Source organism: Eucalyptus grandis, chromosome 5 (assembly GCF_016545825.1).
Source record: "Eucalyptus grandis isolate ANBG69807.140 chromosome 5, ASM1654582v1, whole genome shotgun sequence".
In the NCBI taxonomy this organism is placed as follows: Eukaryota; Viridiplantae; Streptophyta; class Magnoliopsida; order Myrtales; family Myrtaceae; genus Eucalyptus; species Eucalyptus grandis.
Genome location: NC_052616.1, coordinates 56,232,236 through 56,245,129, shown reverse-complemented (window position 1 = coordinate 56,245,129; position 12,894 = coordinate 56,232,236). Strand labels below are relative to the sequence as shown.

General features: G+C 38.4%; 1 protein-coding gene across 1 annotated transcript; it reads left to right on the top strand.

Annotated features, from left to right (window-relative positions):
* The first annotated feature begins 10,970 nt into the window (after positions 1-10,970).
* Positions 10,971-11,746, top strand: LOC120294057 (putative cysteine-rich receptor-like protein kinase 35). The gene is made up of 3 exons (XM_039313936.1): positions 10,971-11,140; positions 11,217-11,353; positions 11,463-11,746. The coding sequence occupies exons 1-3, from the start codon at positions 10,971-10,973 to the stop codon at positions 11,744-11,746; spliced, it is 591 nt and encodes a 196-aa protein (XP_039169870.1).
* The last annotated feature ends 1,148 nt before the right edge of the window (positions 11,747-12,894 follow it).

The window sequence follows — 12,894 nt, the reverse complement described above, 5'->3', positions numbered from 1 at the left end:
TTGGGCCCAAAGAGCATCATCCCTTTCGCAAGACTCCTTCCAACACGATAAAGTTGTTTTAGATATCGACTGTAATACGAGCAAAGGTCAGCGAAAATGATGTCTTCTAGCGTTTGATCTACACACGCAACTAATATAATGTCTACAACGAAATAGACGTTTGAGCAAAACAAACTACCACAGTAATTGTCTACTTATTTAGCATTAAGTCGATGTTAATTCTTATATCATCACTTTGAAATATCGTACACAGATTCGCAATAAAGGAGACAACAACTTGTTACGGCTCAAAAAATGGAAAAATAAAAAACGGCCAACATATCTCAAGATCAACTTGATTAAAATAGGTTAAAGATGGATTGAATTAAAACATATTAGAACCCATTTTTTGATTGGTCTTCGTTCTTTACAATTCATTTGAACCTTTCCATAAATTGGGAGCCACTCATTTTAATTCCAACCGTCATTTTTGCCAATACCAGTCGTCGATGGGCTTGGACTTCGCCCTTCTCTTGATGATCTCCCCATGTATTTAGAGAAAGAGTCTACTGGTATGAAGGAAAAAAATTATCAACAGATTTTCTCTCTATTCTTTTAATTGAACTTTTCCGACGGATTCAAATTTTATTGTCTCAACAATAAGAATTCACACCAAACTCCTCATTTTGTCAATGTCAATTATCTTTTATTTTTTACAACTGTAATATGTTGTAAACTCAAATAGGAATTAACTTGTTGATTAGAATAGGGTATGGGTGATCAGATCCTAGGTGGATGGTTAAAAAACCACCTACTAAGGACTGGTTCCGATAAATTGGAACTAAGAACTGCCTATCGGTTCTAAGGACCCACCCCAGGATTGGACCGCCAATCCAGTTTGATTCACGAGTGGGTCCATAGAACCACTCGATTTATCCACACTTCAAAAGAGGTGTGAGACTTGAGAGCGAGCAATAAGGTCGGAGGTTAGAGGCGATTGAGAGCGAGAGTGACAGAGGGAGCAATGAGGCCAAAGTCCACTAAGAATGAGAGTGAGAGATGGAGGTGAGGCCACATGACAAGTGAGGCGAAAGACGAAATGGAAAGTTGTCTTTATCGCTTGCCAAAATATTCACTCAGCAACCCTTGTCCCAAAATAACGTCGTTTTGCCCCGAAATTTGATTTTTAATATAAATATTAATTAAATTAACTTAAAAAGAATAAATTTAAAAAAAAGGGGAAATTAGCGAGGGATCATAGCCGAAAGGGTCGACAACCTTGGCTAATCATAGGTGATGGCCTATATGCCATTGCGTAGATCTAAGGCGAGGGGTTGCGGCCTTCCCCTAGATTAGATGAGGGTTGCCAGCCGTTGCCTAAAGAGGCCACCATTGTTGGCAGGAGTGGGGTCACCAGCCATAGGTCGAGGCCTAGTGACCCCGGTTGTGACATCCTGAAAATTCGACCCCGTTTCGATAAAGTGAAATGGGCATGTTGTCAACGTGTCTATAGTCATTTTTCTCTGAGCTGATCACTCACGAGTTAACTAACCTATTGGGTGAAGCCGTTAAGGGATGTATCTGCAGTAAAATCCCTAAAAGCTACTCAATTGGTTGAATTGGACTAAAATCGCGTCTGATCGATTCTAACCATGAAATTTAATTTAATCTCGGGAATCGAATATTCGAGCGTGTCACAATTCATTTTTAGGACCGTCTCATCGTCTGTCAATTTATTGACGAGTCCGAAATTTCAATAAAGAAATTATTGGAGGAAAAATCGAAGACCAAAAGAAAATAGAAAGGAAAAGAGAAAAGAAAAATAAGAAAATATGATTATTTAATTTATTTTCTCTCTCTCTTCTCTCTCCTCTTTCCCCCCTTCGTGTGCAGCCCCTCCCCACCCAATGCAGCCCCTCCCCACCCACTTGAGCACCCCCTTGCCAATTTTAAATTGGCTTTTCTCTCCTTTTGACTGGTCAAATTCTCTCTCTCTCTCTCTCTCTCTCTCTCTCTCTCTCTCTCGTCACTCTCTCTTCTTCGTGAAAACGAGCGGAACTGAAGCGAAACAGGGGACAGCAGCTTGCCGTCGCTGTTGCGTTGCCACCCACCGCTTGCCATTGTCTCGCCGGCCCGCGCCGTGCCCGTGCTCCACCGCTCATAACCCTCCTTCTCTTCCTCTCTATTCGTGCGAACCGGCGGGATCAAGCGGAAGCCGCAGCTCGCCGAGACAGACAGCCACCGCCGTCGCCACCCACACACCGTCGCAGCTCGCCGCTAGGCCGTCGTCCCGCCGTCCACGCACGCACCCGCGTCTGCCACTCGCTGCTGTGCGCCGCCTGCCCTCTCCTCCGCCCAGGCGTCCTCCCCTGCGCGATCCAACCTCTGTTTGGCCTCTGTTTAGCCACCGTGAGCGGCTGAGCAGGCCACCGGAGCCGCTGTTCAGCCTCGCCGGACCGCCACCTACCTTCCCGACCCCTTGCCGCCCCCAACCCTCTCTCTTTCTCTATGTTTTGCGGCTGAACCAGCAAACCCGCCGGTGGGTTTCCAACCGGTTCGTGGGCTGTTTTGGGCCGTTTCCGGGCCTCAGACCCGAGACCTGTCGTCCCCGTCGGATTGATCCGATTTGTGTGCGATTCCGGTGAGTAATCTCACTAATCCCTAATTAGTTGGCTAATTATGCTTAGGGGTTGATTAGGTTTAATTAAATGCAATTAGGTGGTTAAATTAGAATGGATTAGTGTTTATTAGTCAATTGTGATGCGAATTAGACAAATTGAATGTGCATTTAGCAAGTAGACGTGGTCTACTATTTATTGAAAGTATCTCGGGATTTTTCCCGACCCTTAGTGGGCTTGAATTAGGCTTTTCGGCCTAAGTGGAATTTTTGGTATTTAAATATTATTTTTCGGAATTAAATTAAATAATTATTTATTTTCCGAGAATTCAACTGGGATGGCCCGTGACCAGATTATTATGCTGATGACCGTGGTGAAGTCCGTTTATTTAATCGGGCTTTATTTTGAGCTAAATTGAATTTTTAATATTTATTAATTAATTTTTGAAATTATTTATTTATTTATTTATTTTTCGAAAATTAAGGCTGGGTTATCCGACAATCGAATTTCGTGGTGATCATCGTGGTGTAGTCCATTTATTTAATCGAGCTTTATTTTGCGTTGAAATGAATTAATTGTGATTATAAGATTATTTTCTTGGATTAATTAATTTGGATAATTAATTGGAAAATAATTGGGTGTCGGTTTACAGCACCAAAAGTGTTTTGATGGACGCAAATATTGGTGGGATTTGTGAAAACGAAATTATGATATTTTGGCTAAGGCCAATCGTGTATCCACGCACGATATTTTATCAATGATAATAAAAGATGAGAAGAAATGCTGCGTGATGTGGCTCGGCGATTATTACATCACTTTGGCATGTTGGATGCCTTAGAGAATGCTTGTAAATTGTTGAATATTGATCATGCGTGTGTGGTGATAATTGATCATGCCTGTGTGGCGATAATTGATCATGCCTGTGTGGCGTAGATTGTGCCTGCATGGCCGTATTTCTGTGTGTCGAGTATCATGCCTGTGTGGCGTAGATCGTGCCTGCGTGGCCGTATTTCTGTGTGTCGAGTATCGTGCCAGTGTGGCTAAAGGTAATTGGAATGCCTAAGAGTATACACATAAAGTGTTTATTGTACATCACCTTGGCGAATAGACGCCCGAGAGCATCACTGTAGCTCTGTGACTGAGTGTACTATTGGTGATTATAAGGTGTGGAGTGAGATGACCTAGAAATGGTCCAAATGACATGTGATCGACTGGGTCGATTGATCATTGCTTTGATATGATGTTGTGAAATGATTGATTGAATGGAAATGACCGTGAGTGGTTTTGTTGGCGTGTGATCGACTGAATCGATTAATCGAGATATCGATCTGTGATGTGATTGTTTGGGTGTCTACTGAACTGTGCTAATATGCAGGTGGAATCTGAGGCCAAGGTAAGTCCTCTGCCCTGTGCTTGTTTAGGCAGCCTATAGTGTAATGGTTTACTAATCAGGCCTTAGTGGGGTAGAACTCGCTAAGACATAGTCTCATCCCGGTTTGGGGAAAAAATTTCTGGACCTCGATGAGGAGCTGAGGAGGAGGAGTCTGAGAAGGATAACTCGGAGGTGAAACCTAAGGAGAAGGATTTTTGGAAGAAGAAGATGATCCCAAGAGAGATCTTGAGTATGACCCGGATGGACTGAGATTCCATCTTCTATTGAGATCTCCATTTTGATGTGAATAGAGATAGAGTAAAAAGTTGTGAAGTACTCTGGTTTGTGTTTTGTATAAAAGTTTGGTTATAAGTTTCAATATGAAAAATATGGCTTTGTTTTTCTATCTCATCGTATTTATTGTCTGGGGATTTATAACTGCTTCCGCATGTGCTTAATAAATGAAAAGGTCGGCGATACATAGTCCTGGAATATCGCATTATAAAATTGACCAAAGGTAAGGGATGTGCACGTGCCTGAGGATTGGGGCGTGACACCGGTTGACCCTCACTCCACCGTCACTGACCCTTTGCAACAATGGTGAGGTGGCGGCAGTGAGGGTTGCAGAGGCCCTCTTCAATTTCCTTCGTTTTGGGCTTATCTAACCACGTTGACATCACGTGGATAATTTTTATTTGAAAAAATGTCACATTATCTAAAATTCTTGACGGAAAATTCCACGTAAGCCATTTGGCCAAAAATTCTAATCGTTGCCACTTAAGTGTTCATTTATTTTTTTATTTTAACACTTAAGTGTACATTTTAAAAGTTTTAGTACTTATGTATCTATCAGTGCCAAGTTTTAACACTAGGAGTGTCCTCACCCAAAATTTGGACTTTTAATGATTTCGAATTTGGGTTCATTGTGGCCCTTGGTAAGCTTGGGCTTAGCTTAGTATGATTTGGTTTGGCTGAGTTAGTTCCTTAATGAGCTGGGCTTAGGTCTTTTGAAAGGATGGCTCAATTTGAAAGTCCAATTGTGCCATGAGCCTTGTTTCACAAGACCAATTGCGGTCCACATTGGAGGGCCTAGCCCTGGTCCCTATTTTTAGACTAAAAATTATTTTTAATTAAAAATTTCAAAAAATTATTATTTTTCTAAAATAGAAAAGCTTAAAAATATATTTTTGGATAGTTTTCTCTTAAAGTGTGTGAATATCCTTAAAAGTTTTTTTTTTTTGCCCAAAATTAAACAAGCCCTTAGGGCCTTATAATAAGGCATAAATGTTTTTAAAGATGAGTGCTAGGTTGCTCGCGCTTTGCTATTTCAATTATTAATTGATTGCATGCTCTCAATATATCGATTTGCTAGGAATGACATTTTCTTATTTCTTAGTGCTAGATTATTGTTTTGCCTTGCAATTTATTCAATGCTCCCTTAATTGCTGATTGTTATATTAATGATTGCGCAACCACATAATCACCTCATATATTAGCGCATAAGTTTAAAATCAATCTAGATCACCTGACAAACATCTTTATGAAATGAACAAGATTAGATACCAAACGAGTCGGTTTTTCTTCGTTTGGCTTTTTTTAAGTTTGAATGTTGCTTGCTGATTTCTCTTAAGTTTGGGTGTGAATTTGAGCTACGGGTAGGTCCCTATTTGCTATCCAACTCGTTGCCCACTACATGTTCGAAGAAATGCCTGAACAAAGTCCATCCAATTTAGTCTTGAAATATGACTTGTTTAATAGGCATTTGAATTTCTTCTGTTCAGTGCAAGATTGTTCTTGATTATTTAGTGCTTTTTCAGCTAAAAATTTCATTTCCATAAGAGTTCGGATCTCTTAAAACTTTCCGTTGGCTTTGCCTGGTGCTTTGATATTGTCCTTTTGAGTAGGGGTGAGCGGTTCCCGGTTCCTTACAGGTTCCACCTGGAACCTGGAACCTAACCTCGAGTACAGGTTCCTCATTTTTTGGAACCTGGAACCTATGCGTCAGAACTAAGAACCTGGAACCTACCCTGTCACAGGTTCTGGGGTCGGTTCCAAGTTTCAACAGGTTCTTTTTTATTTTTTAATTATTTCTTCCTCCTTTCCTTTATGTGTTGAGTACCCCAAAATTATAAAGAGTGGTACAAACTCAGTAACATAGAAGAAAAAAAGCCAATAGATGTGCTATCAACATTTACATAAGACCAATGTTTGAGAAAGCTATGCAGCAAAAAACCCATGGGAATTTCCTGTTAGCATAGTATAAGCCAACACACTAGAGATGTGTATGCATTGGAGTGATTGCAAAACACCAACTTTGCAGGACAGAGCAAATAAAAAGAAATTGTAGTTCACAAATGAGCATTCTTAGACCCGGCTGACATGAATACACAATAGAAATAGCCAGAGATTCAAAGTAAAGGAGCGAGTGGCAAAAGAAAAAGGAAAGCAATCTTTTGAATTTTTCAAAAAGAAATAAAAAAAAGGTTGCAAAATTGCTACTTAAACATGCAAAATGAAGATATCAACTGAATGAAGAGGCATCAGGCATGAAACTATCTCCAGAAGTGCAAGTGACCAGCAGATAAGAAGTAGAGGTCCTTTTACAATTGATTTCGATTGACATAGATATTTTCCACGCATATCGTCATTACAAGATTTGGCCATTGCAATACCTTTGTATTTTGCATGACACGGAGCGAGGGTAGCATTGAAATAGCTTCAAGATAAACACAAAAGGCCGAGCAAATCCTATTAATGATATGATGGTGTGTTGATGGGTGAATCACTAGAGATAGCACAGCACATGTAATCACTTGCATTAAATGCAAAAGGGTTTAATTCAACAAATGTAAATATACCAATAACAAATAAAATTAAATGGATACAATTAGAACCCCGATTCTCACAACTCTATGTTCAATTATATGGTTTTATTATGCCCAATCTACCTTCAACTTATTACAGTACTCGTAGGCTATAAGAATTATAGAGCAACCTAATAAAACAATCTATTGACTAATGCCCATAACACCTTCAACCTTATTTATAGTATATAAGAATTAATTTATTGACCTTAGAAGCAATTCTATTAACTGATGTAGATTTTCAAATAATTTAAAGCATATATCTACCACCTGACTACCACAAAAGAACAAAATGAATGGACCGCCATAACCAACTCAGCCTTTTGAAGACACATTACAAAGAAATAAATCCAAAAGAGAAGCTTTTGTATGTCAAGGTTTCATATATCTTTTCATTTGGGCCCATTTGAATGCAGGCACCCACATCCAAACATAATCTTAAAATATTTTACAAATAAAGATTGACAGATCTATTCCATAGTTTGCCAGTAGAAGATTCTGATGGTAACCAAAGAAGAGATAGAGAAAGTCTAAACTAGAGAAACAAAGCTAAAGAAAAAGTTGTGCCTCATCCCACGCCTTATTCATAAACATAAATAGAGTGTGGATGGAGAACTCACCACAAAGTAAATAGCAAAATTGTCCTTGTCCTCCATGTAACTCGATCTCGGCTTAAAGCGAATCATGTAGATTTTTGATAATTAAAAATTCCAGATGGCAGCCCATTTTTGGCTAGGCCCCAAGGCCCGGCCCTCGTCCCTATTTTTGGAATAAAAATATTGTTTATAAAATATCTTTAAAAAATTAAACAATAAAAAATAAAAATAATTTTTAAAAATAATTTATATTTTTCAGAAATTAGGAAAAAGCTTAAATATTAGTTTTTGAGTAGTTTCCTCTTAAAATGTACGAAAATCTTTGATAAAACATTGTGTTTAAAAGTGAACAAATTTTTAGGGCTTTCCAATAAGGTTTGATTTTTTTTTTTTTAAAGATTGGTGCTCTCGATTGCACACTTTTAATATGTTGATTATGGCTTTCCTTTAGCCTAGTTAGGAATGCCATGCTTCCTATTTTGTTGCATTAGATTTTTGCCTTTCATTGCAATTTATTTAGTTGTTCCTTGTTCCATGATTGTTGATTGTTATTTTAATGATTGTGCACCCGTATAATCATGTCACATATTAGTTGATTAGTTAAAAATCAATTCATATTGCTTGACAAACATTTTCTTGAAATGAATAAGATTAGATACCAAAAGGATACTGATTGATCAAATAATATAACAAAGTCATCAGCGCTAGATTTTCTAGTTGCGTAGTGAAGTATACTATCATTCCTCGCTCAATTTCTAGCAGACCCTATAATGGTCGCACCTTATTTGAAAATCCTTATAATGCCAATTTGACTTAACATCAAATACTTCAATGTCGCGTGAGGTATGAGCTTGGAAGAGCTCGCGCGTAATCGAGGGCTATAGACCCGCCTTTAGGCAATACCCCTAAATCTATCATCCGTTTCCGTCCAAACAAAAAGGTTCGATTGCGACAACTGTACATATGTTCACCTATGAAACTAGTTGGTTTTCGGTGTTGTTAAAACTATACCTATAAGCCGTTGGTGCTCCATCTCTTATAGGCTTTTTCTAAGGCGCTAATCGACATGGATGGGACTGGGATTTGCAGGCCTTTATTGCGGAATGCAAATGTAGTCTATCCCATCTTTGGGAAATCCAAGTTGTCCTCCATTATCATGAGGCTAATTAGTTAGCTGATTGGGTTGTCAAGACCCAAACAATTGAAGCCCTCCCTTTGTAATTGGTTGTCTAACCCACCTCAACCCTTTTGAGCCATCCTTTGTTCAAAAAGTACTTCTTCGTTGTTTGGAAATTGTTAGTTGAAGAAATGAAAGCAATTTGTTCGACCCAAAAAAAAGAAAAAAGAGGAGAGAGTCTTTGTATTCTTTGATAGTAATCTATAGCTCAAGATAGAGGTTATCTGCTTGCTTTGTGAATTCACTTCCTCTTGTGAAAATTAGGAATACATTTGTTGTAGTTGTGTCTTCATAGTTCTTTGATTAATTGATTTAACTTTTTAGTTAGTTGTCCTGTTATTAAATTAGATTATCTCCATCGATCTTTTTTATCGTGCAGTTGATGGGACGAGCATATAATTGATATCCTCTAGGAATGGGAAGTAAAACCGTCTCCGTCATGATGATAGGTTTCGCAAAACCCTCACCAAGGATAGTTGATGATCTACGAGTCGTCTATAATGAGAGTTTAGGACTGATTTTGACGTTTTGGTAAGGTTTTTTCTAGTAGCGTTAGCTCGTTTAGGGAACTACAGCTCTAACTTCATTGATCTTTTCTTGGGTAACTCCAATCATTATTGTAAAGACTAATTTATCCAGTGGACACCATTCTATATTTAACCAAGTGCATGCGTGATAGAGAGGAGTTATATGGCTTCAAACATGATACTTGAGATGGTAATATTTAGAGTAACCTAATACAAAAGTTTTTAAAAATCCACTAATCGATTATGATGAAGGTTTTATTTTTCTTGTCTATTTTTTTTTTCCTTTTTGGGAAGAAACACGTCACGAGGAAATCGAACCTATAATTTTTTTTTTCCATTTTAAATTGTGGTAAGGAATTACCGAACTTGATTCATCCACCTCTTCATACATATGTCCACTCCGTAACTGCTACACCAAATTGCATTCAATCAATTAAAAAACAAAACAATAAGCTGAGATCTTTTTAATGGAAGATAAGAAAAGGAAATTCATATTTATTAATTGATTTGGCAAATAAGCTAACTTGTCCTCCTAAACAACCCAAAAGTCTCCCATAGACTTTGAAGCACGATTTTCATTTTTTATGTTACAAGTGCACAATCATTCTGAAATCTTTGACGGGCTTTCCCCATGTTTAGGGACTCTCATGCCTGATATTATCTCTTTGGTTTTGATATTTTCCTTTTCAAGTACGAAAAGATTCATTTTAATAATGTGAATCAATAGTTTGTGCAATGACTCACCTTGTTGTTGCTGGGAGAGGGTGAGCTCACCTATCCCCTAGCGAGCGAGCCCTCGCCAAATCTAACAAGGGCTCACCCAGCTGATCCAATTCAACGACCGGCTAGCTCTCCCCTCGGCTAGTCGTCGAGCCAAAGGAAGGAGGAGGGAGGAGGAAAAAAAAAAAAAAAAAAAGGAAAAAAAGAAAAATTAATTAAATAATTCAAAAAAATAAATTATTTTTAAAAAATTATCTCCCATCTTGGTCGGTAGCCACATTAGTGTCGCCAATTTTGATCGAGATAGACTAAATTGACACAATTACAAAATGTTTAGGATTTAAGTAACACAAAAATGTTTATGGCTAAATTAATACAATTGTAATAGGTTTACGATTTTTTTAGTAATTTTCCTGATTTTCCCTCTCTCTTGACAATCTCTGTATTTTTGGAGAAAGAGCCTAGTCAAAACAAAGAAAAAACTTATCAACCGACTTTCTCTCTTAGTTTTGTTCTTTGCCCGAAATTCTCCATAGATTCAAGTTCATCGTTTTCTCAAAGAAAAAAACTTGAAGATCATTGATTTGGTCACTTTGAAAAGTTGTGGTCAGAAGACACTTAGGTGTAAACATAAAATTACTAACCTTCTAGGGTACGCTTCTTAATGGACTACTAATAGCTGTGAAGCAACTATCTCAAAGCTCTAGACAAGGTTTCCAAGAATTTAAGAACGAAGTCATGTTGCTACTGAAGCTTCAACATCAAAACATTGTGCAGCTGCTCCAGTTTTGCTTAGAGGGTGAAGAAAAACTGCTTGTCTATGAGTTTGTGCAGAATAAAAGTCTTGACTACTTTTTTATTTGGTACATCATCTTTTTGAGATTTTACTAAGCTATTGCTTTTTATGTTGAGGCGAATATGTGATTAGCCTCATATTATGTTGAATTTTTCCTATCTTTTGCAACCTAAAGTTAGTTCCTTGCATAGAATACATTCAAGAGGATTTATCAACCAAAAGTAACCTACATTTCAATTGTGCATTCATGCAGATCTTGAAAAAAGCGAGCACTTGAATTGGTCGACACGTTACAACATAGCATGTGAGATTGCTCGAGGAATGCACTATCTACATGAGGACTCTCAAATTGGAATCATCCATCGTGATATGAAATCAAGCAGTATATTGTTGGATAGTGAAATGAACCCCAAGATTTCCGATTTTGGCATGGCAAGGATTTTCGGGATCGACCAAACACTAGCAATCACTGAAAGAATTGGTGGGACTTAGTAAGTGTTGTTGTGCTTTGTTCTTTGCTTTTTATGCTTAGTTATGCTTATATTATTGATATATAATGGTTTGTAGTGGCTACATGTCACCTGAGTATGCAATGAATGGGCAATTCTCAGTGAAGTCTGATATCTATAGTTTTGGTGTCCTACTTCTAGAGCTCATTATTGATAAGAAGAATAGTTTTTTCAACCAGGTTGACAAAGGCGAAGGTATTGCTTGCTACGTAAGTTGCACAAATCAACTCCTTAACTAAAATGAAAATGGTTAAACTAAGCAAATTCGATGTCTTGAGAAGTTTTTTCAATGAACTATTTTCAGGCCTGGAAAAACTGGAGAGACGGTATGCCTTGTTGGTGTTAGATCCCGCCATTGGAGAGACGTATTCAGTGGCCGAAGTTTCTAGATGCCTCAAAATTGGTTTGCTATGTGCTCAGGAAGATCCAAATCGTAGACCCACAATGGCGGACATAGTCCATGAGTTGAACAGCCACTCCATTACTCTTGAATTGCCCCAACAACCGGCTTTCTGCTCCGGCAGGACTGGGAGACTGGAATCGGACAAATCCACCGGGAGGTCTATCATTGGGGCTGAATTTCGGTGATCATCAATGAACAACGAGCAAATATGGTGTCTTCTCGTTGAGGCTAATTATGTTTTGATCCTCTCGATAACGATGGTCGTATATTAATCTATTCATATGTATATGTGGTTTTATTGGATAGACGAATGGAAGTTCTTCCTCATCTGAAGAAATGATTAATTAGAAAGGACTAGAGTTTCACTTCATTGTCATGATTTTCTCAAAGTATTTTCATGATATGTGATAATATAATCTGCACGCTTTATTTCCATCATATTCATTAGAAATCGAGGTCTTGAATGTCATCTCCAAATATATTCCTTTGCATCTCCGACTTCTTTACTCAATTATGATGGTTGGTGGTTGATTATGATAGTAAGGCAAAGCGACTTTACACGCATATTTCCTTAATTTCTCGATCTTCAAAGGCCACAGAAAGTTTAGAGTTCGAAGGGCCATCAAGCGCTGTCTTTGACCAACGTGATCGCTGAACGTGAGAATGCAAGTCACGCAATTGACCATGTAAATGACCCCCGTACTACGCCAATGGGGGACCATTCTCACTGGTCACCATTTATCTTATTCTCTTTTACACCTGAAGTGATGGCTTAACCAACAGCAACTTATTAAAAATATTTTGGGATCATCCTCTCTCTCCCCCTCCCCCCTCCACCACAACTCACACGGTCCTCGCCTTATTTCCGTGCCTCGCATTATCGATATTTCGATTCTGCATTTCATCAGCCCATCTTTGCTCAAGCTCGCCTTCTTATCACAAAAGGAGGAGGGTAGTGGCATTACTCATGGAATTGAGAAGAAGCAAAAGATAAGAAAAGGAAAAGAAGAATTTGTCGAAGAAAAGGAAATAACAAACGTTCAGACAACTCTTTTCTTTATTTGACGATATAAAGTCACCATTACTAACCTTAAAATGAGGCCTCAAAATAGTTCTAACCGTTAAGGATTCCCACCAAGAATGGGTAGCATTTGCACCACAATGAGCACCACCCTTAGCATGAAGAAGTGACCGTGATACAAGATTCATCCCGTTTGTTTCCTTTAGTATTGATGATTTTATTTCTTTTTGCTTTTCTTCATGACCGATCTAGAGAGGAAAGATTGCCTAGGGTGCCTAGGGTAGGGAGACACAACATGCCAGTTTAACTGGT